The 27,334-nt window shown below is 40.7% G+C and overlaps 1 protein-coding gene across 10 annotated transcripts in view; it reads left to right on the top strand.

Annotated features, from left to right (window-relative positions):
* The first annotated feature begins 1,683 nt into the window (after positions 1-1,683).
* The window catches only part of GABRR3 (gamma-aminobutyric acid type A receptor subunit rho3), a 34,155-nt gene continuing 8,504 nt past the window's right edge, over positions 1,684-27,334 (top strand). Inside the window, exons 1-8 of one of the 10 annotated variants that reach the window (XM_051780068.1) lie at positions 1,871-2,039; positions 2,483-2,597; positions 5,545-5,621; positions 8,545-9,042; positions 15,345-15,457; positions 23,301-23,368; positions 24,308-24,531; positions 26,937-27,019. In XM_051780068.1, the coding sequence (XP_051636028.1) occupies positions 8,915-9,042; positions 15,345-15,457; positions 23,301-23,368; positions 24,308-24,531; positions 26,937-27,019 (616 nt within the window). In that variant the 5' untranslated portion in view covers positions 1,871-2,039; positions 2,483-2,597; positions 5,545-5,621; positions 8,545-8,914. Of the gene's footprint in view, positions 1,709-1,870; positions 2,040-2,482; positions 2,598-2,866; positions 3,714-5,541; positions 9,043-15,344; positions 15,458-16,104; positions 16,237-23,300; positions 23,369-24,307; positions 24,532-26,936; positions 27,020-27,334 lie in introns of those variants that run through there. The other 9 variants (XM_051780067.1, XM_051780066.1, XM_051780069.1 and 6 more) reach the window with 9 other exon arrangements.

Consider the following 27,334-nt stretch of genomic DNA (forward strand, 5'->3'; position numbering starts at 1 on the left):
TTTGTTACTGAAAGAAAAAAATTCCACTTCAAAAATACTGCAGAGGATTCTTAGATGCTGAATCCCCAGGCCTGTGAGACCTAGTGCTTTGCTACAGGTTTTATTCATCTCAGTGTTTATTCAATAAGGGGCATAAAACCAGTGCCCCTACAAATTAACCTTATTTCTGACTAGGACTCAAGGTCAAGTCTCAGCTCATACTTCTGGAAATGTCTCAGCCAGAGTTAGCACATACAGGATTAATCATACTCCTGCCATCTCAGGGTGTTAGAGTGTCTCCGAATTTCCCAAGCATAATTCTTTTTTATTTTTCTTCACATTCTTGGACTCCACACACCATGGTGACCCCCAAAGCAATATATATCACCTTCCCTTCCATTCCATGTTTCTGAACACCATGGGTCTAGAACAGGCTGTAACATAATACTTGACAAACCTACACTCTCCATAAAACAAAACTTTGTTTACTCTTGTTATTGGAAAGCTTTTAAATGTGATCAGTCAAGACTAATGAAGTAGAAGGCAAGTAAAATAGCATTTCATATCTGCTATTTAAAATCACTTATCTTCAAGTCTTCAAGTCACCCTGAGTTTTCTCTCTTGACAACTTTTGAAGTTTTGACGGAAAAATGCCTCTGATGTTGGCCCTCAAATTACTTCCACATCAGCAAATCTGTGATGTTTATTTCCACCATATATATCCTGACACTCCTGCTAGTATTGGTGACAGATGAAGGCCGCTGCTGAGTCACCAGGAATGCCTTGTGCTAACGTGATCAAGATTAAAAGTGAAAAAAAGGATGTGGGATGTAAGGAGCCTCTTCCCCTTCTTAAAAAGTGCTACAGAGTGATGCCACCTGCATCAGGTCACAGATGTCAGTGCAGATGGTGTGTCACCTTATGTAACCTGGCAGGGGCCATACGATACTAGGACACTCCGTCTGTGTCAGGTTATACAACTGAGGATGTGCTCGAGCCTGATGGCAACAAACAGGCATCCGGACTGGGGCCTGGGTCGCTTTATGTGCAACGTGAATTACAAGGATTCAGAGAAATTTGGGCCTCTTGCAGTCAACAGATTAAATTATTTTACTTAAGATGTTCAAGGCAAGCAACCACAACTAAATAAGGATCGAAACAAATGTGCAAAGAACGGCAGTAAGAGATGGTGGCAGTGGCACGTTGAGAACAAATAAAGGGAATATTTATCCCTGGGCTGGGTAAGGAGGATGTGGAGCTCCCAGCTTCAGGTTGCAGCCAGGAACACCATTTTTGAGCAGACCTCTCCTGTGTACTATCACAAACTAAAACATTCTTAATGTACATAAGGTAATTAGGTTATTACCATACTTAAATTATTTGTGAGGGAGTGTGCTCATCTCTTACTAATCAATGCCTTCACCTTTTTCTAGTGTTCCCATTTCCCATCAGCCCGACCAGAGCCCATCTGCTCCCCTACCACTTCTGTCATACTTTCTGAAGCTTCTACCTTTATTTCAGTTTTTCATTACTTCTAATGGTCTCTTGCATCATAAAATACACCAAGAACTAGTGAAGGGATTAAAATTAAATTACAGCCACCAGAGCCTATTTTATCCGCGCGCTAAGGGGTTGGAAGCCAGTCTCTGTATGGAATGTCAGGGAAGCTGCTCTGGACGAGGTGTGGCTGAAGCCCGCTGGAAAATACAAGGCTGCTGGACACGGACTCGTGAGTCCCCTTGGATGGTCTTGGACATTTGGCCAGCCTCACAAGCACATTTTTTGTTTTCCCTTGTTGCTGCCCCCTTCTCTTTTTCTCACCTTATACTGCCCGCCCGCTGGACTTTTGCCCCACACGCTCCTCCACGCGCGGCCCCTCTCCCTCAGGTGCGCTGGGGGCCCGCCCTCCCTCCCCACCAGCGGCGGCCATTTTCTTTCCTTCCCCGCCTCCCCAGCCCTTCTCGCCCTCTCACCGCCTTCCCCACCGGAGCCGCGGGAGGGGAAGGGCAGGGCAGGGTAGGGCAGCTGATCGTGCTCACAGAATCACAGAATGGTTAAAGGTTGGCGGCTCCCGGCAGACCGGGGATAGGCACTTGCGGGCGGGCAGGGCGGCGGCGGCCGGCGCTGCCATCTTGCGGCGCTCGGTGGGAGCGGCCGGGAAGGCGCTGCCTGAGGGCATCGCTGGGAACGGGCAGGGGGAAGGAAATACCTGTGGTTCCCCCAGGATGTTTCGAGGATGGGGAAGGAGTTTAGTGAAACAGTCAACCCAGCAACCCTGGGTTGTCTGTGGTTTTTTGGGGTTTTTTTTTAGATTTGTTTTGTTTTGGGTTTTTGTTCGTTTGTTTGTTGGGTTTTGGGCTTTTTTCCCCCGCAAAAATAAAAGTGGGAGGAAAGGAGAGTTGGTCTGCCTTGAGTCCCGTGTCAGGCACCCAGGGGCGAGGAGGAGGCAGAGCTGGAAGACCTGTGGCTTTGGATTTCTCTGTGTGCTTGTTTTGTCTTACAGAAACCATATATACAGGTTCTGGGATCCCCCACAACTTTTCCTGTGCCTGAAGGCAATTTACTGGATCAGGATTTCTGAGCTGAGGGCAGCACAGCAAGGTGATCTTGGAGTGAAGGTGGCTCCGTTTTCCTGGTGATCTCAGCTATGCTTTACATATCTTTTTACATATGGAACGTGGCATAGCCCTGATACCTGTGTTGTATCTCCCAGACCAAATATTTGAATGGCGTTATCTTTACGTTAACAGTGAAATAATGAACAGAAGTGATAAAGCTTTCAGAAGAAATTCTTCCCTGTGAGGGTGGTGAGGCACTGGCACAGGTTGCCCAGAGAGGCTGTGGATTCCCCATCCCTGGAAGTGTCCAAGGTCAGGCTGGATGGGGCTCTGAGCAACCTGGTCTAGTGGAAGGTGTCCCTGCCCATGGCAGGGGGTTGGAACTTGGTGATCTTTAAGATCTCTTCCAACCCAAACCATTCTGTGATTCTGTGAGCAAATTTCCCACCAACCTTCATTGCTGCTACCCTTCACTTTGTTTTCCTCTCCTTCAAGATTTTGTTGATGTGAATTGTTTAGATGTTTATTGATTTAGGAATACATTCTTTTGTCAGCCACTAGGAAAGCAGAAGTTGTGAAACCTTAGAAGTCCCAAACATGAGCACCCTGTAGGAAGTGTTAAATGTATAAAACTTAAATATATATTTATTTTAGCGTACAATTCACGTAGTTAAAATTGGCTTTCCAGTTTGAAATGAGCACCTGCTCTGTGATGTTAACATATGTTTCTCTGGAAGATATCAATGGGAAAGAAAAGCCTGGAAAACAGCCACAGAGAGTTGTGCCTGATGGCTTCTGAAGCTGTTTTGTGACCAATAGAGATTAGACTTTAATCAATAAATCTGTCTCTGTTTTGACTGCAAGATGAAAAAAGTTTGCAGTGCCAAAGCTGAAAGGCACTTTTTTTTTTCCTCACTATTCAACTTTTTTTTTTTCTCTTCATGTTCATTGATGACAGAACAGGAGCTTTGTAGAGATGCAATACATTTCATAAATTAGTTCCCATCGGAGATATTGTTGACTCCTGGACAGCAAACTGGGCACACTGCAGGAAGTGCTTAATAAACATCAGTGTGGCAGCAAGAAAAGAGTAAACACAGTTGCTGAATTGTTTTGTTTCAATCTGTGGAGGGAAATGAGCCAAAAGAACTTCAGGTAGCAGTTAGGATCTGGCTGGTAAGCACTGCTGAGAGACCACTCAACTTGCCAGACTGCCAAGGAAATAAGGAAAAAAATAATCTCATGCAGTATATATTGCTTTTTGGATTGAAGCACAGTATGGCAAACTAGCTTACTTTCTGGGGATACACTATGGTCTTACTGTGAATTGCTCGGGCTTATGGGTCATCCCCTTGATTTTCCCTGTCTGGGGAGAGAGGCCAAAATTTTTTTAAAGAAATATATCCTACAAAGATAAAGAAGCAAACAGTAGTAACTCCTCATGGGAAAAGATGGACATAAATGCAGGAGTAGGGTGCTGTATCCCATGCCTGTGGTCAACATGAAGTGGCAGAAAGGCAAAGTTTTCTGCCCCTGAGGTTATGAGAAGTGTAAATCTGTAAAAAAATGTGGCTGCTTGTTTTGCCAGAGATCACCCTAAAGATGCAGCTGTTCCTTAACTAGAGGCAGTAAAACTGATTGTTTTACTTTGAGAATTGTTGCTGCAGAACCTAAGTAAAGGGATTAAGGGATGAAATTAATTCAGTGATTGTTCTGTCCAGGGAAGAATGATGAAAGGGAAAGAATCCCCGACTTAAAAGCTCTGGAAGCAGGGAATGCAAATAATTGGGGAAGAGCGTGGCTTTTCTTTGTTATGGATGACACTTTTTCCACCCAAATATCTGATTGTACAAAAATGTGCAGCACTTTAATGAAAAATAACAAACAGTTGTTCTGTAATGAGAAGAAAAGGCAGACCACTGAAGTTACATTTGATTTCTGGAGTTTTGATCTCTTGTTAGCTGTGTATGGTTTTCAGAGTGCTGATTTTAAGATATGTTGGCCACTCAGTTGCTAATGAAGCCAACTGGATGCCAGATACTTTGCATTTCTTGTAGGGGTTTCTGAATTCACATTATTTCCCAATTTTGCTTTAGAGTTTAGATTACAAGTCTGAGATTTAACTTTACTACTAAATGGGAATGATTGAGGGGTTCAAAAAGAGGAATAGCCTCAGATCCATGGCTGGAGAAGCTGTCAGAACAGAGAATTTCTTTGGAAAACCTGTTCAAGACTGTGTGTTCAACACACTAAAGGAGTTTAGAGTCGAGCCAGACTTCCCAAGGCATCAGAACCAAGACCAAACTCCTGGGCTCAGTCTGGATCCAGGTGATGTGATGAGCCCACTGCAGGTGGGGACTGTGCATCTGTAATGCTTGGATTTTCGGTTTCCTTCACAGCAGTGTTTGTCTCATATCAGGAATGCTCCCTTTGATGATATGAGAATGCCACAGACAGTGAGGTATTAAGAAAATACAAGAAACAGTAAGTCCAAACCCATGATTTCACAAGGAATTCGTACTTGGACCACAAAAAAAGTATGTCCTGTAAAAGGGAAAAGAAAACATTCAGGATTTTTTTTAAACAGTATAACTAAGCATTTATCAGAAATATATGAGGTGCTTACTGAAATATGGAATCATAATGCTCAGTGTCTGCTTTCCTCCCACTTCATCCTGTAAGGAAATGTGAACAGATACCTCATTCTGGGAACTTGGTTTGTCATTTGCATTAATATAAGGGGGACAAACTGTCCTTAATTCTGACATTAATTTTGCAAGTCACCACGATATAAATGGTAAGTTACCATTTATATACCAAGTCTGTTACCATAGAAAAGCAAAATGCTGCCTATTCCTGTGCTGTGGTGTTGCATTCACACTCTCACAGACAGCTCTGGTTAATCTGCTTTCTGTGATTTGCTGGTTGTTCATCAGAAGTGAGTGCCTCCTATGAGACTCTTATTAATGAGGGTTTTTTTCCTTGTGTTTCATTCTCTGATTAGGAGAATAAAAAATTACATGCCAGTTAAACCCACACTACCCATTCCACTTGGCATCTCTTCTCACTGCAGCTAATTTACAGGTTGGTAAGTGCTGGTGTGCTGTGGTGTTTCAGCTCCATATGTTCAAAGTGGCCTTTAGGTGTGATCAGATTTCCTGCAAAATTCCAGCCTCTGAAACGTCTCTTCATCCCTGGCATTCTTCTGTTTTCATTTTTATAATAGCTGTTGTCAATTTGCTTTGCCTTGTGATCTGTGGTGGAGAGGGGTCTGTAGTTCCAGATTGCAGTTACCAGAAGCAATGTTTTATTTTGCTGACTTAAAAGAAGGCATCTCATTTTTTTGATACCAGGTGGCTTATTCACCTTTGTTTCTTTTCTTTCCCTGCTTGTTTGTAAACTGTTCCAGTGAGCTTATGCACCCTCTGCTGGGTTTTGTCCTGGAAAGACAAGCACTGCAAACTCTTCATGGGCTGCAGAGAAGGGATAATTTTAAAGAAATATTTTACTGATAGCAAAGAGAAAATGCTCTGTGTTTAAACACAAGAACAAATCAGTGACTCACCCAGCACAAGCAAAGTATATTACCTTGTCTTTATTCTTCTGCAAAGATGGATCTTCTTAGAATTTATTACCGACAAATGCCTGGGAGATTAACCTGTTTTCTTAATGGCAATTTAGAATGATATTATAATCTTCTCTGTGTAATGCTCCCTTGCCCAGAGGAAATGAAAACAGCTCTAGCATGAAGAAACCCCATCGCCGTTGGTGACAGCGAGTTGCCCTCACTGATATTCCCGCTGGTCAGTGGAAGTGTTTGCCATTCCCCTGTGCAGGAATCCGTCCTGAGGACTCCACGTGTGTGGGCCGGACCCTTTCTGGAAATATGCCACAGTCAAGGACAGAGGGGTAGTGCTTAGATTTTCAGTGTGCTTAGGCAAGGACCCTCAAGGTGTATTTATAGCATCAACCTCCTGAAGGTGTGGAATGTGTCAATGCACCCAAGCCCTTTCTTTTTTTTTTTTTTTAGTAAAGCTGGTTTTAGCAGGGGCAGTCAAAGGAGCATTCAGCATGTTTTGGAAACCCTCCACGGAGCAGTCTTTTCAGCACCACAGTTCTTGCTACAGCCGGGAGTAATAAAACAGCAGGGTGCCGAGAGCTGAATGAAAACAGCAGCTGATTGCCTTTTTCTCTGCTAAAGGCTCCCCTCTTCTGGAGGGAGAGACATCTATATGCAGCTTGGCCAGAGGTGTGCCAGTCATTCTGCATAGCCTGTGTTGCATATTTCTGGAGCAGGGGTTCTAAGCACCCGCTTTTCCAGCTGGGAAATACATTCACAAAGCAATTTTTTTTTCTTACTTGTTTTTAATGGACTCCTTTGACTTCCTTGAGGTCAGTACACAAAATTTTTGCAGTAGCATGACGTGATCTAACCACAGACTCCTTCATAGCTCTTGGTGGATAACCTCAGCTACTGTTGGACCTGTGCTTGGGTGGGGAAAGAACAGGATCCAAAGGCTTTTGGTTTTTTCTTGTAGGTAATTTAATCAGTGGTCCGATACTTTGATATATGTAGGCTGGGTGAGACTAGGAAACTTAACCAGACTGGCTCAGGAACTCGTATTATCTCCCCCTGGAATAAATTCTCATTAGAGTTATTGTTTATTTTCCCTTTTCCATTCAAATGATAATGATTAAAAGTTTGTTAAAGGTCTTATGAACTACAGGTTGTGTCTACCTTGTCTAGAAACTCCCTCCTGGGAATACACAAGATCTGCTGGAAGCACTATCTGACTATCCCTAGGTCAGGCTACAAATGATCTTCCCTAAGTTTGCTGAACAGGAAAGGATTAAACCATGAACAGTTGAATGAGATGGATAATAGGGTTGAAGGCCATTGATCTAGGCCACCAAACTCAATCTAACACCGTTAAAGTTTTATGGATGGTTGGGAAGGAACTTCTTCCCCCCCCCACTTTTTTTAAGTTACAGGCAGATAGCTGTTCAACTCCAAATGGAAAAAAACCAGTGGGAATTAGCTGTCAATTGATAACCTCCATGTGGAAGTAATTTACGTCTGGGAATTATTTCTTGGCTCAGCTGAAGTTAGTTGGAAATCTCAGGAAACTCCTGAGGAGGCAGTTGCCCACATCACAGAATTATTGTCCCAGGGTGCCTGGGTGTTAACAATCTCAGCAGACACAGTGTTGGGCTTAGTTTTATTCCTCTGTTTGTTTTACTTAGGAAGAAATCTACTGCTGGGAGACCCCAATTACTCGTCTATCTGTTAGACAGAGGTTGGGTGTTTTAATTTCCCAGACTTTCAGTCTCAAATCTCTTATTATCTAAATAAAGAAAAATAAACATACGCTGTCAATTGTGCTAATGACTGAACTTGCTGATGGCTTGAAAAGGATAAATTTGACATCTAAGAAGATGTGTCCCCAGCATTGCCCAGAAGAAATCTTACCATCTTTTGTAGCTGGCATGCACAATTTATTGCTTAAGCAACAATTTGTTAATAAAATGCTTTGCAATTCAGCCTGCTGTTGAACAGTCAGGGCAGGCTAAATGAGGTATAGATAAAATTGGGGTTGGTGGAAGATACTGGATCTTAGACATGCACATACCTCTATTTAGCATAGATTAAATAGCTGCAGAGCTCAGTAGAAAAAAAAAAAAAAAGAGAAAGAAAGGGAATATTGAAATAAGACCTCATTTTTTAGTTTGGACTTGTTCTGTGATATTGTTCTGTCCAGAAGTAGTTCTGCATGTGCAGATAAAATGCTTGGAGATCACAGAGACAGAAATGATGTTGGGGAGACAGTGCAATGTAGCCAGTTAACAGAAGAGCTTGATCTGCACAGAAAATGATTCTGAGCAGATAGACACACATATACATAAAGCAAGATTAATTTAGAGACCTTTGTCATTAAGGCAGATTTTTGTATGGTTTTGTGTGGGATTTAAGGGGGATTAAATGTTTGACATCACTTTGCCTGCACAGGCGATGTGGAAGAGGTTACTGAGCGGGTGATGGAGAGTTTAAAAACGCGCCCATGCTGAAGGAGTGGAAGCAATGGGTCAGACTGCAGCCTGCCCAAACAAACTGCTGGATCTACCACATTTCTGAGAACTAGGTGCTTCTGTTTTGACAGTAGATGCTGCAGGGATGTGCAGCTGAGGAAATATTTATGATTTGCCAAAGTATGAGGGCAACTCGGCGAGGACGTCAGGACTGGGATGCCCCTGTCTTCTCACTTCAGTGATGCCTTGCTTCACGTGCATCTTTTGTATGCTATGCTGTTGCTAAACACTGAAAACAAGAAGTCAGCAAAGTGGATTGGGTGATCAGGTGCGTTTCTCTCTTGGAAGAGATGGTCCTGGTCATGAAACTTCTGTTCCTCACCTGCCTGTGGCCAACAGCAACGCTACACAGCTCTCACAGTCAGCACCACCACCTTCACCGTCGGCAGCAATCATCTTTCTCAAGAAAGCATACCAGGTAAGCAACATACTTTATCTGTCAGTGTTCCTCAGGTGAACTTCATGCTGTCAGACACCTTTCAATGCACCCTTTTTGCTCACTGTCCTGTTTTCCTGCTTCTGGATTTATAGTAACACATAGTATTGCTAGAAAACAGACATGGTGAAATATTAATTAATTTTTCATAACCAGATATTTCTTTTTGTGATTTCATGAATGCTTAATATATATATATGCAGGTGGGTGCCCACTCACACCCAGCTCTTTTATCTCCTATGATATAAGGCTACTAATTGTGATGCCAGACTACTGCTGTGATGTACCAAGTATTCTTGCCCTCTCACTCCCATTACAAGAAGCAGAAATGCCTTCAAAACTGATTTCAAGTTTTAAAGTGACTTCTATTACCTAAACAGCAGAGTAGCTACGCTGTAAAGATACAGAAGACATTTTTATGGCACTACATGAGGTGAATTATAGATTATTTACAGTGACGACACAGTGTGTTCCCTTTCTAGAATATACTTGTGCTTTTATACACTGAAGATTGTCTCTGTTTCTGCTTTTTCCAATCAAGTAGCTGATTGGAAATGAATAATCATACAGAGGTTTTTATATGTGAGTTTCTATGCAAAATGTTAGTGCTTTTTCCCCCCAAATGCAATTTCCCATCGGCCACGTGAGGTCTCTCAACACGTTTCCAGATTAATCTAATAGTATGTGAACAGACCAATCACTGCCAGTGACAATCCAAGGAAAACTTCTCTTTGTTGGGAATAAATAGCTCCATTTAAGGGAGGAGAAGGGATACAACTGCTAGATTTTTCAATGTGTTTGACCACCTACTAAAATGAGCAGGGGAGCTGATAGTTTATTTGTACAGTATCACATATTGAGGAAAAGTAACATAAGTGGACTCCTCTGATGTGTTCAAGTTGATTTTTTTTCCCTCAAGTTGCATGCTTTGTGACAGGGCTACAGTTGTTCACCTCCTGTACCACTTCTTATGTGATAATCCATCAGTGAAATATCTCTGAAACCTTACATGTCTTGATAAAATCACGTTTAAGCCATGCAAGGTAACAGATTACACACCAGAGGTGCCTGGAGATGTTGCATCACTCAGTACCTCTGGATTTTTTTTTTGAAGGTATAGGTTCAAGTTTGGTCTAAGCCAAAAGCTCATGAAAAGTGTGGCTATTCAGCAGATTGTTTCAAACTTACAGCTTTTGTGAGTGGGTGCTCACAGGAAAATAAACAGAACTAGCCCTAGTATCAACATAAGGTTTAATCTGGTGCTTTGCTTGTCTCAGGAAGCAGTTAAAAATCAAATGGGAACAGCATCAATGCCTTGTTATTGCTAATGGTAGTGGCAAGGAGGGTGTGTTCCAAGCTCAGCTGAAACACTTTTGTCTGTGCTAAAAGGAAAGCATATGCTCCTGTTTGCATTTATCCTGTTCTGCAGTAGCTGAGAGCAGTCGCTCCATCACTGACGTAAAAAAATCACAAAGCAGGAAAGAATCCTGGTGGTAGGAGAAAGCAAATTTTGAGGCATCCTGCTGGACATGCTCTTGCCACAGGACAGCAGTACCAATATTAGCACAGTGTCCTCTCCACCTTCACAGATCTTTACTAATGCATATAAATGGATCCATGTGACAATCCTGTGAGACAGGCAGGGTGTTAACAGAAAAGGAAGAATAGGAACAAGGAGGAATGCCAGGACTGCAGTTTTCTTTACACAAGGCATGCTTTGGCATCCCACATATTCCACTTCTGAGGTCCCAGTGATTTCAAACTAGGAAGAAGCCTGTAGAATCTGAGTCATGCAGGATCCCAAAGCTTAGCAGCTGCAAATCCAGCTTTTCTCTGCAAAGGATCCAAGTGTGTTTAATTTCTCTTTGTTTCATTCTCTGTTTTTGTTCTACAGGAAGAATTATCTTCATTGCAACAGGGTCTGACTTTCCACCAGCCTCTTTTTCTTTCTGGGGAAAAATCTTTCAGCCAGCACGAGGGTTATTAGGGACACAGCTGACAGATGGCCTTGGTTAAATGGGTGGCCTTTTAAAAAGAATCCCATGTGAAAATGTTACTTAACCTACAAGTTCCACTGTTTTAATAGAGTAACCCAATTCTCCCTCCAAAGCTATTTGTCTGCATTCTCCTGTAAAGAAGATTTTAAAGCATTAACCAAAAGTACATGAGAAAGCGATTATTCTCATGGTCCATTTCCTGCAGCAAAGAACAAAACATTTGATTGTCAAAATATTGGGCTTTTTGACAGTGCATGTTGCTGATGTTACTGAACACTTAGAAATGCATTTTTATGTGTGTGAGAGAGAACTATACAACTTTGATTATTACATTTGTCTGGTCTTCAAGATTTGGTAAATTTGTTAAAACACTGCTGTGTAACCCCACAGACTCTTCTGGGAGTAAGATTTCTGTAACTTCTACCTTTTGAATACCTTTGATTTAGTATACCTTTGATAAAGTATCTTGGGAACACAGCACTGGAAAGAAACCTATGGCCATGAAGTCCAGGGTATTCTTTTTATAAAAAGTGTCCTTAATAGTATTCTTTTCATAAACTTATCTAATTTTGAGTATAACAAGATATTTTTTCCCTACTAAAACAGAAGAACAGCCATGCAGGATCTTATTTACTCCTGGGCTTGTAAGCACAGCTTTGGAAGAATAAGGACAGGGCAAACAAATAAGATATTTCTCCCTAGTACTTCCAGCTACGTCAAGTCAGCAAATTTTCTTCAGATACATCCTGTGTTGGATGTAATTTCTGTAGATTTAGTGATCTTCAGTGGATTTCTTTTCCATGAACTTGTCCCATTGCTCCCTGAACCAGCATAAACTTCTGATAACCTGGTTAAGTTGAAGACAACCAGCTGGGATACTAACCACAGCAGTGCCATGAGTGCCATGGAGCTACACTGGTGACATTAAGTGATTGAATGCTTTAAACAAAAATGATCCAAGTACCCTTGAACAGACCTTTGACCTTTCATTTGCTAATGGTAATCAAGGTCAGGCAGGAGCAGCTAAATTTACCTTTAAAAACCTGACACATCTTTGTCCATTTAAAAATAATTCTGAATTAGTTGCTGTGGTTTTGTAGGCAGTGAGTAACTGCTCTTTGAGAGTTCTGTCAAATACGAAGGTCCATGTAGTAGTACTGGGTAAGGAAGTGACAGAACAGTATTCCTCACTTTTTTTTCATCCAAAAATCTGGTGCTTCAGTATATATACTGAAGTATATTATACAGTATACTTACTGTATAATTACCAACAGGGGTGTCCTCCCTGTGTGATCTGAAACACTTCAAGTGCTTTTTACGACCTCTTTTGGAATGTAGTCATAGATTACCATTTCATTTGGGTAATGAAAAATGCTGCCTGGAATACAGCTGTGGAGAGCACAGCTGTAACTGGAAGCAGGAGTTTCTTGAGCATGTGCCTCACTGAGACCAATAAAGTGGTATTGATCATTGCCCAGATCTATGCTAATACCAAGGCATCTGTCAGAGTGCACCCAGGGAGGTAATTTCCCTTTTTTAGATGCATGTGTCTGCTGATAGATGCATCTGCAAATGATTTCACAAAAATTTCTTCACTCAGAGGGCTGTCAAGGCCTGGAACAGGCAGCCCAGGGAAATGGTTGAGTCACCATCCCTGGAGGTGTTTAAAAGACACGTAGATGTGGTTGCTTAGGGATGTGGTTTAGGGATAGGCTTGGCAGGGCTGGGTTAATGGTTGGACTCGATGATCTTAGAGGTCTTTTCCAACCTGAATGGTTCTGTGATTCTGTGTGGGCTTTCCCTCCCAGACACCTGTTCTGCTTTTTAATGGAATTGATACCATGGGAAGGAGCATGAAGACATGTGCTGCTGATTTCACAATGCTATGGTGCTGATCAATAGTTAGCTCCTGGTCTAAGATTTATTTGGAGTAATCAAACACATACATGAGACTCCCTTTGAATCATCAGTTAAATAACTGTAATGCTGCAGTGAGGACAATTTAATACTGTAACTCTCTGCCAAGGAGCAACATCTGGAGCCCAGATGCTGATGTTAAAGGAGTATCTGCTGGAGAACACTTCTTAGCCCTGGCTTGGGGAAGCAGTCAACAGGAGAAAAAATGTGAAGCAGAAGTGTATTATTTTTTAATTATCTTAGAAATTTTAATGGAATTTTTCCAAGTTTTGGTACCTTTACAGGTGGAAGGTTACCAATGTCCATGAAATTCATCCCAAGCACCATAAGCACATATCTCTGCATGTAAGCCTATTTTCCTTTACTGTAAAGGTTTATAGGAAGGTATTGAAGAGAAGATATAGCATGTTTGTAATAATGCTAATAATGCTCTTCTGACACCTGCAAGATGTTGCCTGGCTTGAAGTACCATTTTTGATAGCAGATAGAAATAATTATAGAATTCCACCATTTGTATATATAAAACATCAGCTGTTCAAGTAAGTGGGCACGAAAGATGTTTTTCATAGAGGCAGCATTTCTGTTTATTTTGTCCTCATCTGGGAAAATAGAAGAAATATCAAAGTCTTCTCAGTGGCTTATTAAGTAGAACATTCCTGCCCTGGTGGCTTATGTTTTTGCCTCTCATGGCCAGGGAAAGCCTGTCTCAGTCACACACTTCTAGTAAGAAGCTGTGACAGATAAATCATAGTTCCAGGCTGCTTCTTCCAGTGAAATCATCAGAGCATCAAACAGCCCTTTTTCTTGGTGCATCCGCTGACAAATAACTCGCTGCTTCCAAAGTGCATGAGCTGTGCCACGGCATTCTGAGCATAATTCATCATCTCCTCTTATGCTGGTTCCAGGCAGCAGAATTTCCCTGTTGCAGAGCATTGCAGGTGTTCAGTCCTGCTGCCCATCCTGCTCTAACACAGGCTTGCTCTCTGGTGGTTTTAATTCTCTGAAGGACAGGGTTTTGTTTTAGCATCCACGTGATTTTCTTGCTCGGAAAACTAAAGGCTGTGTTTGAAATGCCTGATGGGCCTTCTGATTGCCCTGATAATTTGATTCAGCCAACACTGATACAGACCTTCAAGGGTGCTAAGGTCAATTAATTTGTTCAAGCCCAGTGGTTCTGAGTAGCCCCACGGCCCCCTCAGCGTTCTTGTAATTTAAAATTAATTTGATGGGCTTCATTGTTAGGAAAAAAGGGGGGGAAAGGAGAAAAATAAGTAAATACAGGCCCACACCTTATCCTGAGGTATTCCATACTTTGCCTTAAGCAGTGTTTGCCTACAGGGCCAAATCTTCAGAACAAATATCTATCAGTCAGTCTAAAGTAATAATTGGAGTTGCTGGCAGCAAAGTCCCAGAGAATCACAGAAAGCACGAAAGAAGTTGTGCCTAGGGAGAGCCCCTTGCCTGTGGCAAAGCAATTGTATTAAGTCACGTGTACAAAGAAATGTCTGCCTGTTCTTAAGCAGCCTGAGTGAAAGGAGTCTCAAAACCTGCCCAGGCAATATGTTCCCATGTTTCACTATTGTCACCATGAGAAAGGTGATCCTAATGTGTGCTATAGAACATTGACTCCTAGGATGATGCAGTTCCAATCCCCCCTGCCTTGTGCAGGGACACCTCCCACGAGACCAGGTTTCTCAAAACCCCATCCAGTCTGGCCTTGAACACTTCCAGGGATGGGGCATCTGTAGCTTTTCTGGGCACTCTGTTCCAGGGCCTCACCACCCTCTCAGCCCAGAATTTCTTCCTAATACCTAATCTAAACCTACTCTCTTTCTGTTTAAAGCCATTACCCCTGCAAGTCCCTAGATCCAGGATCCTCATTTCTCAGTCCTTCTTAAAAATTGTTGACCCATCTGAGCTCCTAGGAAAACCCCCACATTTATAATAAAAGCAATAATTGTCTCTGTAGTATGGATAATGTATGAGGTGGTTAAGCCGTGGGTATGTGATGTTATTTCCAAGTTTGAGTTGCAAGTGTTTATATGAGTAATAACTTTTTCTCAAACAGCTCTATTCTCTTGTATAATGATAAATACAATCTCTGAGGGGAATAGAAGGAGATCATGATGTTTTTCCTGGGGCTTCTTATAAATAATTAGTGTTCTTCATGGACCCGGGCACCCTCATACCTCATTTCCCAACCTTTCCCAATATATCTTTCTCTAACTTTATTGGCACAGTTGTTACTCTTATCATACCAGATTCAACTGTCTGGTATTTTTGGGTCCCTACTTGATTTAACCAGCAGTCTGAATGTCAGGCAGAAAAAAAAATTAGGTTTCTTACTTTTTTTTCTTTTTTAAAACTTAGCAAACGAGAAATTAAAATGAGGAAACTTGACAGCACTAAAGTACGGCCGCTTAAATCTGAGCAGCTGCTTCACATAGAGGACCATGACTTTGCACTGCGACCTGGATTTGGAGGTAAGCAGCACACACCTGCACTGTGCTGGTTAATGCTTTATCCTCTCTCTGGAATGACAGACTTAATGGCAGAGCACCTCTTTTGTACTTCAGGAAATAAGTAAAGAAGAAATCCAGAAATGCTTTTAGGCGAAAGAGACTTCTCTGTGTTTAGTGTATCAGTAGGAAAAGTTTGTCCTTGCCGTATTATCTCCTTTCCAGAAGTAATTAAAATAAAATATTATTAGAGTAGGATTCTTTGAGAACAGTGATTAAGGTATCCCTGTAAACTGCATTGTCTAGTAGCAATTAGCAAATTACTTAGTCACCAGATTTGTTTTGGGAGATTGAAATGAACCACCAGTTCCTAAATCTGTTTGCTCTGTGCAGAATTAAAAAACTACCCACAGGCCTTCAGTTTATCACCATGTTGTTTCTGTGTTGTTGGGCACTATGATGATTATTTCTTCATTTAACTAAATTGCAACTGGATAAAGGGAGTATTTAATGGGCTGTTCACAGTTTAGATTCAGTTTTGACTCTCCTTCATGAAAGGAGAAATGAGAAAGCCACCCCATAATAAGCTTTGTCTGAGCCTTTGCGTCACCACTTCTGTTTTCATGATTCATGAAAATAGACTGAACTGCTCTGGATTATGAAGCCAAAATAAAATATGAGGACCAATAATCAGTTGTGTAGACAAACATAAATCTGGAAGGCTGGCTGAAGTCTGTGGAGCTGTTCCTGTTAACTCCAGCTGCTGGGATCTGGGGCCTGACAAGCATTCCAGGAGATGTGGGGTAAGAAGAGCCTCTCTGGATACACTGGGAGAATGTGAGAGGGTGTCTTGTTACCATAGAAATTATGTCTTGGCAGAGATCAGAAATCTTGCCTGATTTTGAAGAATAGTTGAGATACAGTCTGTTTCTTGGCAACAGAAGTTCAAATTACCTCATGCCTGATACCTGTCTAGTCTCAAGAGTCTCTGGACCTCTTCTTGTTGCCACCTGCTTTGCCACACAAGGAATGTAAGTTTTTGGAAGTGTCATCTCAGAAAGGAAGTAGCATTTCCATCAAAGCAGGCAGAGGTCTGGGATTTCCTTCATTGCTGCCTCATCCCAGAAAGCAATATTTATGGTGTACATACATAAAAGCAGCTTTGAGAATATACCCTGTGATCTGGCAGTTGTAATTTTCCACGGGCAGCAAGGATTTTTTTACCTCCAGAAAATCTGCACCAGGCTTTTTCCCCTTGTCCTTTCGTTTTCAGATGACTGCTCCTTGAGCCCATTCAATTCCCCTTGAAGCCAGCTGTAGTTTTTCCACTGCCTTCACTGCATGTGCCTCCCACTAATCACATTGCCGTGGGTGTGATTTCAGCTGCACTCCTGTCTCTCAGAAATAGCTTCCAGCAGGAGAGCACATCAGCTTCACTTCTCCTCTGTTATCCACATGCCATAGTGGCACTTTTTTTCAGTCACATCCAACAGTTCACACACTTCCAAATTTTCAGAACTCTCTTAAAATGTGGAATACTAATGCCTGAATCTCTCTTAGACTAAAACAGATGCATTAGCATTTTTACAGCACAGAATGAGAGAAGTCACAGTGAAATGAACGCCAATCCCAAATTTATACTCCATTGTTCCTGTTTTACCATTGATTTCAGTGATGTTGCAGTAGTAAAGAACGGTTTTGTTTTCAAGAGGCAGCAGCAGAGAGTAAATGCACAAGTGTGCTCTCATCAGTGGACAAATATCACAACTGAAACATGAATCTGAATAACATACTCAGAATTATTTTGTGACAGCAGAGACAGGGTATGAGTTTCTCAGAAGAATGCTGGTGATTTAGTGTGCAGCAGAAGGAAGCTCACCTAGAGGAGAAGGTGAAATTACAGATGTCATTGCCACAGCAGTTATAACATAGCCTTGAACTGCCCAAGGACTTACTGTGGCTTTATGTATTTAAAGCAGGTGAAATTTTGGGTTTGTTTTCATCAAATCTAATGAAGCATCTCAGCACTGTGATTCATGAAGGGCTTGTATCTGTCACATACCATGTTGCATGATTTATTCAGCTCAGCACCATGAATCAATTTGAAACAGAGGAAAAGAAAGCAGGTCAAAAAAGCTGGGTGAAAAACAAGAATTTATTCTTCACCTTTATAAAAGGGACAATTTTTTCCCCTCTCCTATTCCCTATTGGGATTTTCTGGGTATGTCAGGGAGTTGGAATGACAGATTTTGTTAATCTGGCTCCATTGTGCCCCTTTCCCTCAGTAGGTCAATCATCCTTTGCACCAGTTTAGGGAAAAAAAAGCAACTGGAAAATTCGTGCTGTTTTGAACCTGCTGGATGTTCCTCAGTGCAGAGAACTCTTAAATCTAAGTTTGATTTCATTTAGCCCCACACATGCAATGTAAATGAGGCAGATTAAAGGACCTAGAGTTTTTAGTACCTATAATTAAGTTACAAATGAAAAAGAGAGCACAGTGATTCGTAAACTGAGCAAATATGCACAGGGAAAAACCTGGGGGAAATGAATGTGGAACTGCTGGATACTGATGCTACTGGCTGCAGTGTTACTAGGAATAATTGTGACTTTGCTCACATGATTGGTTGCTTTGTCATGGAAGTTGCTCTGTGGAGGTAAGAGATCCTTTTTCTTGACCAAATGGACACATCTCTGCTGTCATTTATGTGAGTGTATCTTACTTAACATACTCCCTAAGCCAGGCTGTTCAGTTGTTGGTGGAAGGAGTGTGGTGTTGGTGGTTTTTTTCCTTTCCTGAATTTTTTGTTGTTGTTTGATTGTTGCCTTCTGTGTAATGTCATGGTCTGGCATTGTTTGGAAGCCTTCAGTAGATGGATCCCCTGCTGATGCAAACAGATGTGGCCCAGCATAATGATCTGAGTAATTCCACTAGAATTGGACTAGCCACATGGATTTTTCCTTTGCTCTTACAGCCTTACCAGCTGCATCAGTGAGCGTTGTAGGAATTCTGTTTAGGCCTGCACTGACAAAGGCCAGGAGGTGAGAATGTGAGGGGTTCTGCAATGGCAGGATGGTTCTTGCCAGGCCTGGCAGGGCTGTGTGTCTGCCCAGGTCCTACCAGAGGAGACAAAGGACTGTGAGTAGGCTCAGAGTCAGATCTTGTCACGGTTTGTGTATCTTCATCTGCTGTGGCCCAAAGCACTTCAGATGATTTTTCAGAAGATAATCTGTGAGAAGACACCTGAAATTTGGAGTGAAGAAATCAAAGCATGCTGCCAGCCCTCCTTGGAATGATTATCATCAGTGAGATGGGCTGAGCACAGGCCAGTGCGAGACAATGAACAGAGACTTGTAGCAGCTCAGATCTGAGGGCCCCATAGCAGCCAAAACTGCACACTGAGAGAGGTCCTAAAGTGAATCTTAGAAATACTTTCTTTTCTACTATACACCTATTTGTCTACATCCTTTTATTTTCTGAACTATATTATCTCAAAGTACTGGTAAGTGGTGTGAGCTCTTGGTTTCCCGAGTTCTGTCTCCACTTACTGAAAATTAATATTGCCATTAAAAAAAGATCACAGACTAGCATATAGAGGAGATCATGCTTTTATTCCTCTATACATTGGTCTTCCCGACAGTGAAATCCTTCCACTCACTCTCTGAACTATTTTGCATTTTAAAATTTATGGAACCACATGCTCATAATCACTGTGTACATGGAAGTTCTCATTGAGTGTTTATGTATATATATTTATATAAGTATGGCAACTTTATTTTTCTTTTACATTGTGGCTTAAGGACCTGTAATTTCCTGTACTAATGGTGTGTTAGTTAAAGTTTTAAAATTTCTTATCCTTGCTTTCTCAACCAATGTAGAGGATAATAACATTAGCAAGTATCAGAAATGATGGAAAAGAATTCAGAAGCATTTAACTGGTCAAGAGCCTAATTGCATCCCAATGTGCAAATAAGTATAATTTGAATTTTCTAATATCTCTTTGCCACCAAATTGTTTTTTTTTTTGCACCACAGCTCTCCCTGAAAGATGAGAAATATCTTCTCACCATGGTGAAGACTCACACTGATGAAAGTGGAATGGCTTTTTATCATCTGTTACTGGAAGGAATAGGTGGGGTCCAGGACAGGAAGGAAATATTTTGGTTATTTGCAAGACCTCTGATAGTCATCTTCTGGGGTTTTTTTCTCTTTTACAGTGAGAAAAAAAATCCAAAACATTACTAGTTCTTCCCTCCCAAGAGTTGGCTACTGCTAATACCAGTCTACCTCCATTTCTCACATAAATAAAAAAGAAACAGAACAGTACTAAGAAGAAAATATCATTGCCAGTAATTCTCCTGTTTCTGTCATTGCCAAGGGAAAGTAAACACATCCACATATGTTCACTTCTCTGGAGCTTGTTTACATTTCTATCCAGTTTTCTTCCTCTACAGGTCCACAAGCCTTTTTAGAAGAAATTAATCCCATAGACCTTAATCCTCTCCTGGTCTCTGTCTCCTACTGGGAATTTTCTGTAGGCTTTGCTTTTTTTCCCCCACATACACTGTTACTAATCCAACTGGGATACAGTGGCTGGTTTTTCTAAATTCAGCATTTATTTTATGGAACTTGCTGTGTGCTCAAAGGTCTGACTATTATAAAAATACCATAGAATTCCAGTCATTATTACTGTAGAAATTGATCCTAAAAATGCTAAAAGGGTATCCTTTTTACATAATAGCCCTTCTAAAAAGGGTATTATGGAATTTGGCCTGACATACTGTCTGTTAAAAAAATTCCATACTCATCAAGGAATTCTTTTGCAATTTTTAAACCTTTAAAATTAAAGACTGGAAATGGCTTGTGTGAAGATAAACCCATCTGAAAACAATGCTGGTTGTTTTGTTTTTTGTTTTTTGCTGAGGAGTAATTATCTTGAAAATCTGCAGAGCCTCCATTGTGAAGTCACTAATCCCTCTAAAATAATGATTTCTAGTGACTCTCCAGAAGCAACTGAAGCTGCTCAATTTAATAACAAAATCCTCTCTGCCATCCCCAGTTTTGTCAATCTGGGAAATAAAACCCACAGCTTTGCTCTGGTTACTTTTTTTAAAAGTGACTTTGCTGCTGTTGTCTGATGGTCAGCCAGAGATTGAAATTCTCAGTATAGCAGGGAGAAAGATGTGGTGCAGATGCAGGGGCTGGTTTAGGAATCTTTCCAATGCTTATTGAAATGATATTTTTTAAAAACATCCTCTTGTGGTAAAACAAATCCAAGGAGGAAGAAAATACAGTTCTCAGCAACCTGTTCCTGATAGCTAAGTATTACTGTTTCTAGTGGACTTGGTTTTTGATCACAGAAAGGAATGTTCCCAGAAAGCCAGAAGTAAGGCCAGCAGGGATCTTGGGAGGGGTGTTGTGTGTGTGTTAATGACAACAATATGAAAGTACTCCAGATGAGAAAACTGAACACTGAAGAGATCAGGGCTGTATATATGTGCAGTGATGAATGTCTTTATTATCTCCTTACACTTATTGCCAAAATAGAGTCAGAATAGGAAGGAAATATTTGCAGCTGCTGTGATCTGTCAATAACACCTCAGGGCTGGGGTGGGGGATGTGGTTTAATAACTGTCTGGGGTGAATGCAGGAATAAAACAATATTTTCTCCTTAAGCATTGTGGGTGTAGTCTTTTGTCTTTCTCCAGACAGAGAAGAGGAATCTCCTATTGAGGAGTCTGTTTCACAGTTCTAGCTTTTCCACTAATCGGGAATAAATTTAATTGTAACTGTTCCCTTTTTTTTCCATTCACTTTGGAATAGTTTCCTGTATTTCTCCTGGCCACAGGTTTTGATCTCTTTTATGCTGTTTGTTGTCCCCACTGAGTTGGTTTTATGAGAGCTGCCAATGCAGTGCAAGCTTCCTTTCGGAGAGTCACATGTCCCTGGGTGTGTTCATGTGTAAGTGGCACTTTGGTTTGTGTGCACGCAACCATCATCATCATCATAAGCTGCCACTGATTTCTGCTTCTGTGATCAGTTTATATCTACGCAGAGGAGGTGAATTACTGAATGAAACTGTGCCCACACTGGAAAAATGCTTGTTTAGTAAGAAACTGTCTGTAATTTTTGAAATTCCAAGAGATATTAGGACTGCCATCATCACACTTTGAGCAACTGTCACTAAGGAAAGCCTTTTCCTTACTGCACATGGCAGATGGCTTAGAAAATTAGTTGTCCTATTCTGGGTTATGATTTGTGGGTAGCTCCTTGTCTTGTTTGAGGAATGTTGATGGTAGACATTTAACTTGGTTTGCTTTAGATTTGTCCTTGGCTTAGAAAATGGTAAAACTTTTTTTTTATGTTGGGAGTTGCTCCACTCTCCTCCTGTTCCCCCCACATAATTCAACAGAAACTCTTTGCATTTAAATGATGTGCAAATGCCATTTGTGAACGATGTTCACATCAGGCATAAATCCAAATTCTCCCAAAGAAGCTGCATTTTCTGAAGTGCTGGCTTGTGTTTTACTAATAAACCAGTTGAACTTTGCACTCTGGAGTCCCGAGTCTTGTTTTGGGCTTTGGCCACTGAGTGATGCATTCCCCTCAAAGGATTTCCAAGCCAGCCAGCACAGCTCTTGTCAGTGCCTAAATATGTTCTGCTGTGCCCTGCTAACTCTAAACACATCTTATCTTGCTTTCCCATGCACAGGGCATCTTCATCTGTTCTGTGCAGGGTCAAACTCTCCATTAAAAAATACAAGTCAAATCGAGGGATTATGCCTCTAAAATAGTTCAAGATCCCCACTGGTAAGAACTGGAGGCAGCTGTGTAATCCTCAAAGGCTGCTATTTTAAGGATAATTCCCAAAAGAGACACAGTATTGTGGCTGGATATCACGGGAGCGATGTTTCTGGACTATTTTGACTTTGCTAAAAGGAAAAGACAAGAAAAAGAGAAAGACAAATTAGAAAAGCTGTTTCTATCTGCTGCTGTTCAGACTTCTTTCTAGTTGTGTCTTTTCTGCGTTATTTGAAATGTGTGCTTTAAAAATATTTTAACTGACTGTTTTTTACAAGTGTAATGGGAATCTCACGTACTATAATTCCTACTGATTTTCATGCCAAATGCAAAATATTCTTGGGGGTGGGGTGTATGGTGTATACACACACATACATATTCTTCTCTCCCTCCTCTGTAGGAAAGCGATCAGTCAATTAGTGGAATGATGTGCTTGCTGAAAATTGCAGAGGTACATAAACCCATGGAGAACTAGATCCATCATTCTTGATAGTGTACACTGACAAGAGTGGAAATAGTTTCCCACTTGGCTGTAATTTTTAACTGATTTGTAGTCACTTCATTCTAAAAATGCAAATACATGTTTATCATTTGTTCATTCAGATCCCACTTTGCTAAAGACTCACAGCCTTTTTCGGTGACATGAAATAGTGGGGTGGTATATAAAATAAAGTTACAAGTGTGGCAATAAGGATTGGAACTGGTTAAGAAAGCTTTGCAATCTTTGATGTATTTAATGTATTTATTCAGCTTTTCCCTGTTCTAAATAGCACTCCAAGGAGTTCCTTCCCTTTGGCATCACAAGGGTGCTGTTCATTGCTGTCCAAACTGCAATGCCAATAACAACTAGTCTGGCTGCAAACAGATCACTGAAGATTTTGTACTTATTTTTACAACTGTTTGGCATTGGGTTTTATTTTGTTGCTGTGGACTTCCTCATTCAGTGTGCTAAGCTGGAAAGACTGTAGTGAATGCTGGGATGGGGAACTCTCTGCATGTTGCTAATGCACAGTCTTCCCTTTCAAAATGTGGATTTATGCTCCTCACCACTTGTTCTGTTACATTGCAGGGTCACCAATACCTGTGGGCATTGATGTGCAGGTAGAAAGCATTGACAGCATATCTGAAGTTGACATGGTAAGTGGATGAGTAGAATCAGAATGAAGGATTTCAGTCAAAATTCACGGTCTCAGAAACATCCAAATGGATGATATAGAATAACAGAGTTAAAGAAGACAGACCCTTAAAGAGTGCAACCTTGCCTTGAAGCATGCAGGTCATACTACAGGGGAAGACCTAAATATCTTCCCAGTATTCTTATCAGAAGCACTTGTTATGGTGAGGAGAATGATGCCAAAAGTGATATAGGTGAACACAGAGCAGTCAGGCTCTGCAGAAACTCAGACTGAGTTTGCAGCATCCTCTTCATCTCTTTCCACATGTATATTTACAGTCATGGTGTTGCTCTAAATAGGATAAAATATTTGCAACAATCTTTTATATTAAAAAATATTTGTTGTAAAATCTAATTGCTTACTCTTATGAGATTCTTCATATTGTTTCTTTGTGATGCACTTAATTCATAAATGTGCTAATCTAAACCCACTGTACCATATTGGCACAAGATGTACAGATTTATGGATTTTAAAAATTGGTCTAATGCTCATGAAGAACTCAAACCAATCCCTTTGTAAAGGAACCACAGTCCATTCTCAGAGAAGTTTGTGAAGATTTCCAGGGGAAACCTTTTTCTGTTGGTCTTTGACTGGTTTCAAAGCTTCTTTATCACTTCACTGCTGGCCCAGTCCAGAAAACCACTGGATTATTACCTAAATATAAATGAAGTATGAACCTCAGACTCAGCCACCAGTGCCAAGGCAAACAACCAGGATCTCAGTGATAGTTCCAGCCTGTATTTTAACTCATTGAGTGGTGTTTGATTCCCCTCATTGAGGATCCTTCAGATAATACCCAGAGAAGAAACTGATCCTTTGCATGAGTTGATTAATTTCTTCTGTCTTCTATTGCATGTAACTAAAACAGGCATTGTCTTCTTTTATTTTTCATGAAACAAAGGACTTCACAATGACATTGTATCTCAGACATTACTGGAAGGACGAGAGACTTTCATTTCGCAGTAACAAAAACAAGAGCATGACCTTCGATGGGCGACTGATCAAAAAGATCTGGGTACCTGATGTGTTTTTTGTGCACTCCAAAAGATCTTTCATCCATGATACAACTGTGGAAAACATCATGCTCAGAGTATACCCTGATGGCAACGTTCTCTTCAGCCTGAGGTAAGAAAATACATCACTGCAACTGGGGGCCGATGGTCTGGGCAGTGAGAAATTACTGGCAATACTTGCAGTGAAGATTCTCCTACTGGACTGGCATTAATCCAGTGGGGATTAATGGGGAACTGGTGACCAGTGTAGCAGTGGGAAAGTAAATTTAGGCTTGATAACATGTTTTTCTGTCCTTCACATATTTTTTCCTGTCACAGGATAGTGGCAGTTTTTCAGGTGTTAATTCATTGCTAGTGGTACTAGCAAGATTGCAGTAGATTTACTGCTGAGTATTTATTATTTATATTATTATTTATTATTGTGCATTATTATTTATATTATTAGCAAAGGAAAAAAAGCAGGTTTTTTTTTTCCTTTTTAGCTGAGTATTTTAAAACTATCTCAGCTGTTTTCTTCCTGGGATACCCATAAACATACCATTGATATTCCTCAGGGCTCTAGACAGGCACAGAAAGCAGATTATTGGTGCTGATACCAGCAGTGTTAGGCAGGCATGTTGTGTGACTACAAGGAACTGCAAAGTGAAGTAGCAGTTCCAGAACTGGAATAACAAGGTCACTAAATGTGTCTCTCTTCCATCTGCATGTTACTGCTTTGCTTTATGAAGCAAATTTGGAAGATGTGGCAGGAATAGTTTTAATGGAGGAGGGATTTTCCCCCAAGGGTAAGGACTCTGAGGGCCGTGCATTGTAGAAATCACAGTTCTCCAGTTGGTTACTAATTAGCCCTGTACACAGAGGTGATATTTCATCTAATCTGGATAGTCTGAAGATTTATGGAAGCCCCTGAGATTTTTGACTGTGTAATAATTGTTCCAGCAATTAATGAATTTATTTACTCTTTCATGAGGGCATGCAGGACCCTCCCAAGCAGCAATGCACCACTTTAAAGTAGTGCATGTTCAAGAATCACACTGACCAGTAAGAAACAATGAGGTGAAGTATGCTTTTTATTGTTCTGTTTATTAATTTCCATGATTCTTGAGAGAGAGGGAGTGACCAGAGGAACTACACTACTGCAGTAAGGCTTTTATGAGGGGTTCTCCATGTGGGGGGTGTGACACATTCAGCTGGGGGAAGGAAGAGGGGCAAAGGGGCATAAGATGGGCAAACACTTCCTGGTAGCTGGCTGGAGAGGTGAAGTGTCATCAAGATTAATGTGCACAAGAAATTGTGCACAAACCACAGGGAGCATGTGATGGGAAGGACAGAAATGGAGTGGTGTTAATGTGTATGTTCTTAAAGAATCAGATGTTCACTAGGACACCCTTTTTGTATTGCCAGTTTTACATGCAATGAGCAGATTATATTCCAAATACTTATGTGCAATAAATCTACTTATTCCACAGTTTTTCTTCAGTGCCCAGCATCCAGGATTTTAGTGAAGCAAAGTGAAATAAAAATCCAGATTTGTTGCTAAAATAGTCTTTCTTTTCCTGTTGTTCCCCTGATCCCTTGGTCAATAGCTAAAAGAAGGAAACAACATCCATAGTTGGAAGTCATATCCATGCACCACTCTTACAATCTTATTTCAAGCCAGCAAAATCTTACACTTGTAAAAATTCAGCTACAGAGTGACTGCTGACCACAAGTTTTCAAATATCACTTATATAATCGGTATAACCCTTACTTAAATTGTTGTAGGATTATGTTTGGGGAAAACTGAAAAGTTGAACTAAAACATCAAGTGACATGCAAGCTGTGACAAGAAATGGAAATTTGATGATAGGTACCATATTTAAATTGCTGCCTCTAGCAGGTTTGGGGTTTTTTTGTTGTTTATTGGTTAAAATGCCAAGGGGTTGTTAATCCTCAGAACATTTGTGAAAAAAACAGGTGGAATGCAAAATAGTCCTTACCTAGATTTCCTTAAGCTTTTTAGGGCATAAAACATTTCATTTCCATGATGTTGAAGAAGAGAGTAGGCTTCCAGACATTGCAGCTAATCTTTCTATGCAATTACATATTATAACCATTCTAGCTGGGAAAATAGCACTTGCAATAATATCTTCTCTAATCTGTAATATTATCTACTTCAATCTATGAGAAATCAAGTCAAGAAATGTGAACTCCCTTTGTTAATCTTCATAAGTGTAACCCTTCAAAGCAAAACGTGAAAGGCTAATGAAGGATCAGGCCAGTAAAGGGTTTAAAAATCTAAGGTACTTTATTTAATAATAAAGGCTATTTCTGTTTAAAAAAAAAGGTGATCTCTCACTGATTTAACTTTATCTCACCACCCTGAAGCAATTTCAGGAGCAGCTGAAAGGGCACAAAAACTCAAAAATTAGGATTCTAAGAAGCAGATTGGCTGGGGATCTCACTAAGATATCTGCACAGCTATAAGAAAATGTGGAATTTTTCATTTTATTTCTGTTTTTCTGTTCCTTTCTGCAGAATAACAGTTTCTGCTATGTGTTTCATGGATTTCAGTAGGTTTCCTCTGGACACTCAGAACTGTTCTTTAGAACTGGAAAGCTGTAAGTTTAATTCATAATTGTTATTCACATGTGCATTCTTCCCAGCACTCAGAACACCCCTTTCACTTATTCTGATGTGTGACCTGAACCCTTCAACATGTTCATGCTAAACTGTAAACAGCTTGAGATCTTTATAGAACTCACTGAGCTTTGGAAAGATAGAAAAACTATGATGCACCCTGCTTTACTTCCACTGGGTTAATATTCCAAGGGCTAAATCTAAAAAGCTGTCAAAAACCCCCACATCTGGACTTTTTTTCCATGAGAAAAGAAGTGCAAGCTAAAAGTAAAATAAGATGCCAATATGCCTTTTCA

Source organism: Manacus candei, unplaced genomic scaffold, assembly GCF_025592945.1.
Source record: "Manacus candei isolate 608988 ecotype Guabito, Panama unplaced genomic scaffold, ASM2559294v1 h1tg000014l, whole genome shotgun sequence".
Taxonomy (NCBI): domain Eukaryota; kingdom Metazoa; phylum Chordata; class Aves; order Passeriformes; family Pipridae; genus Manacus; species Manacus candei.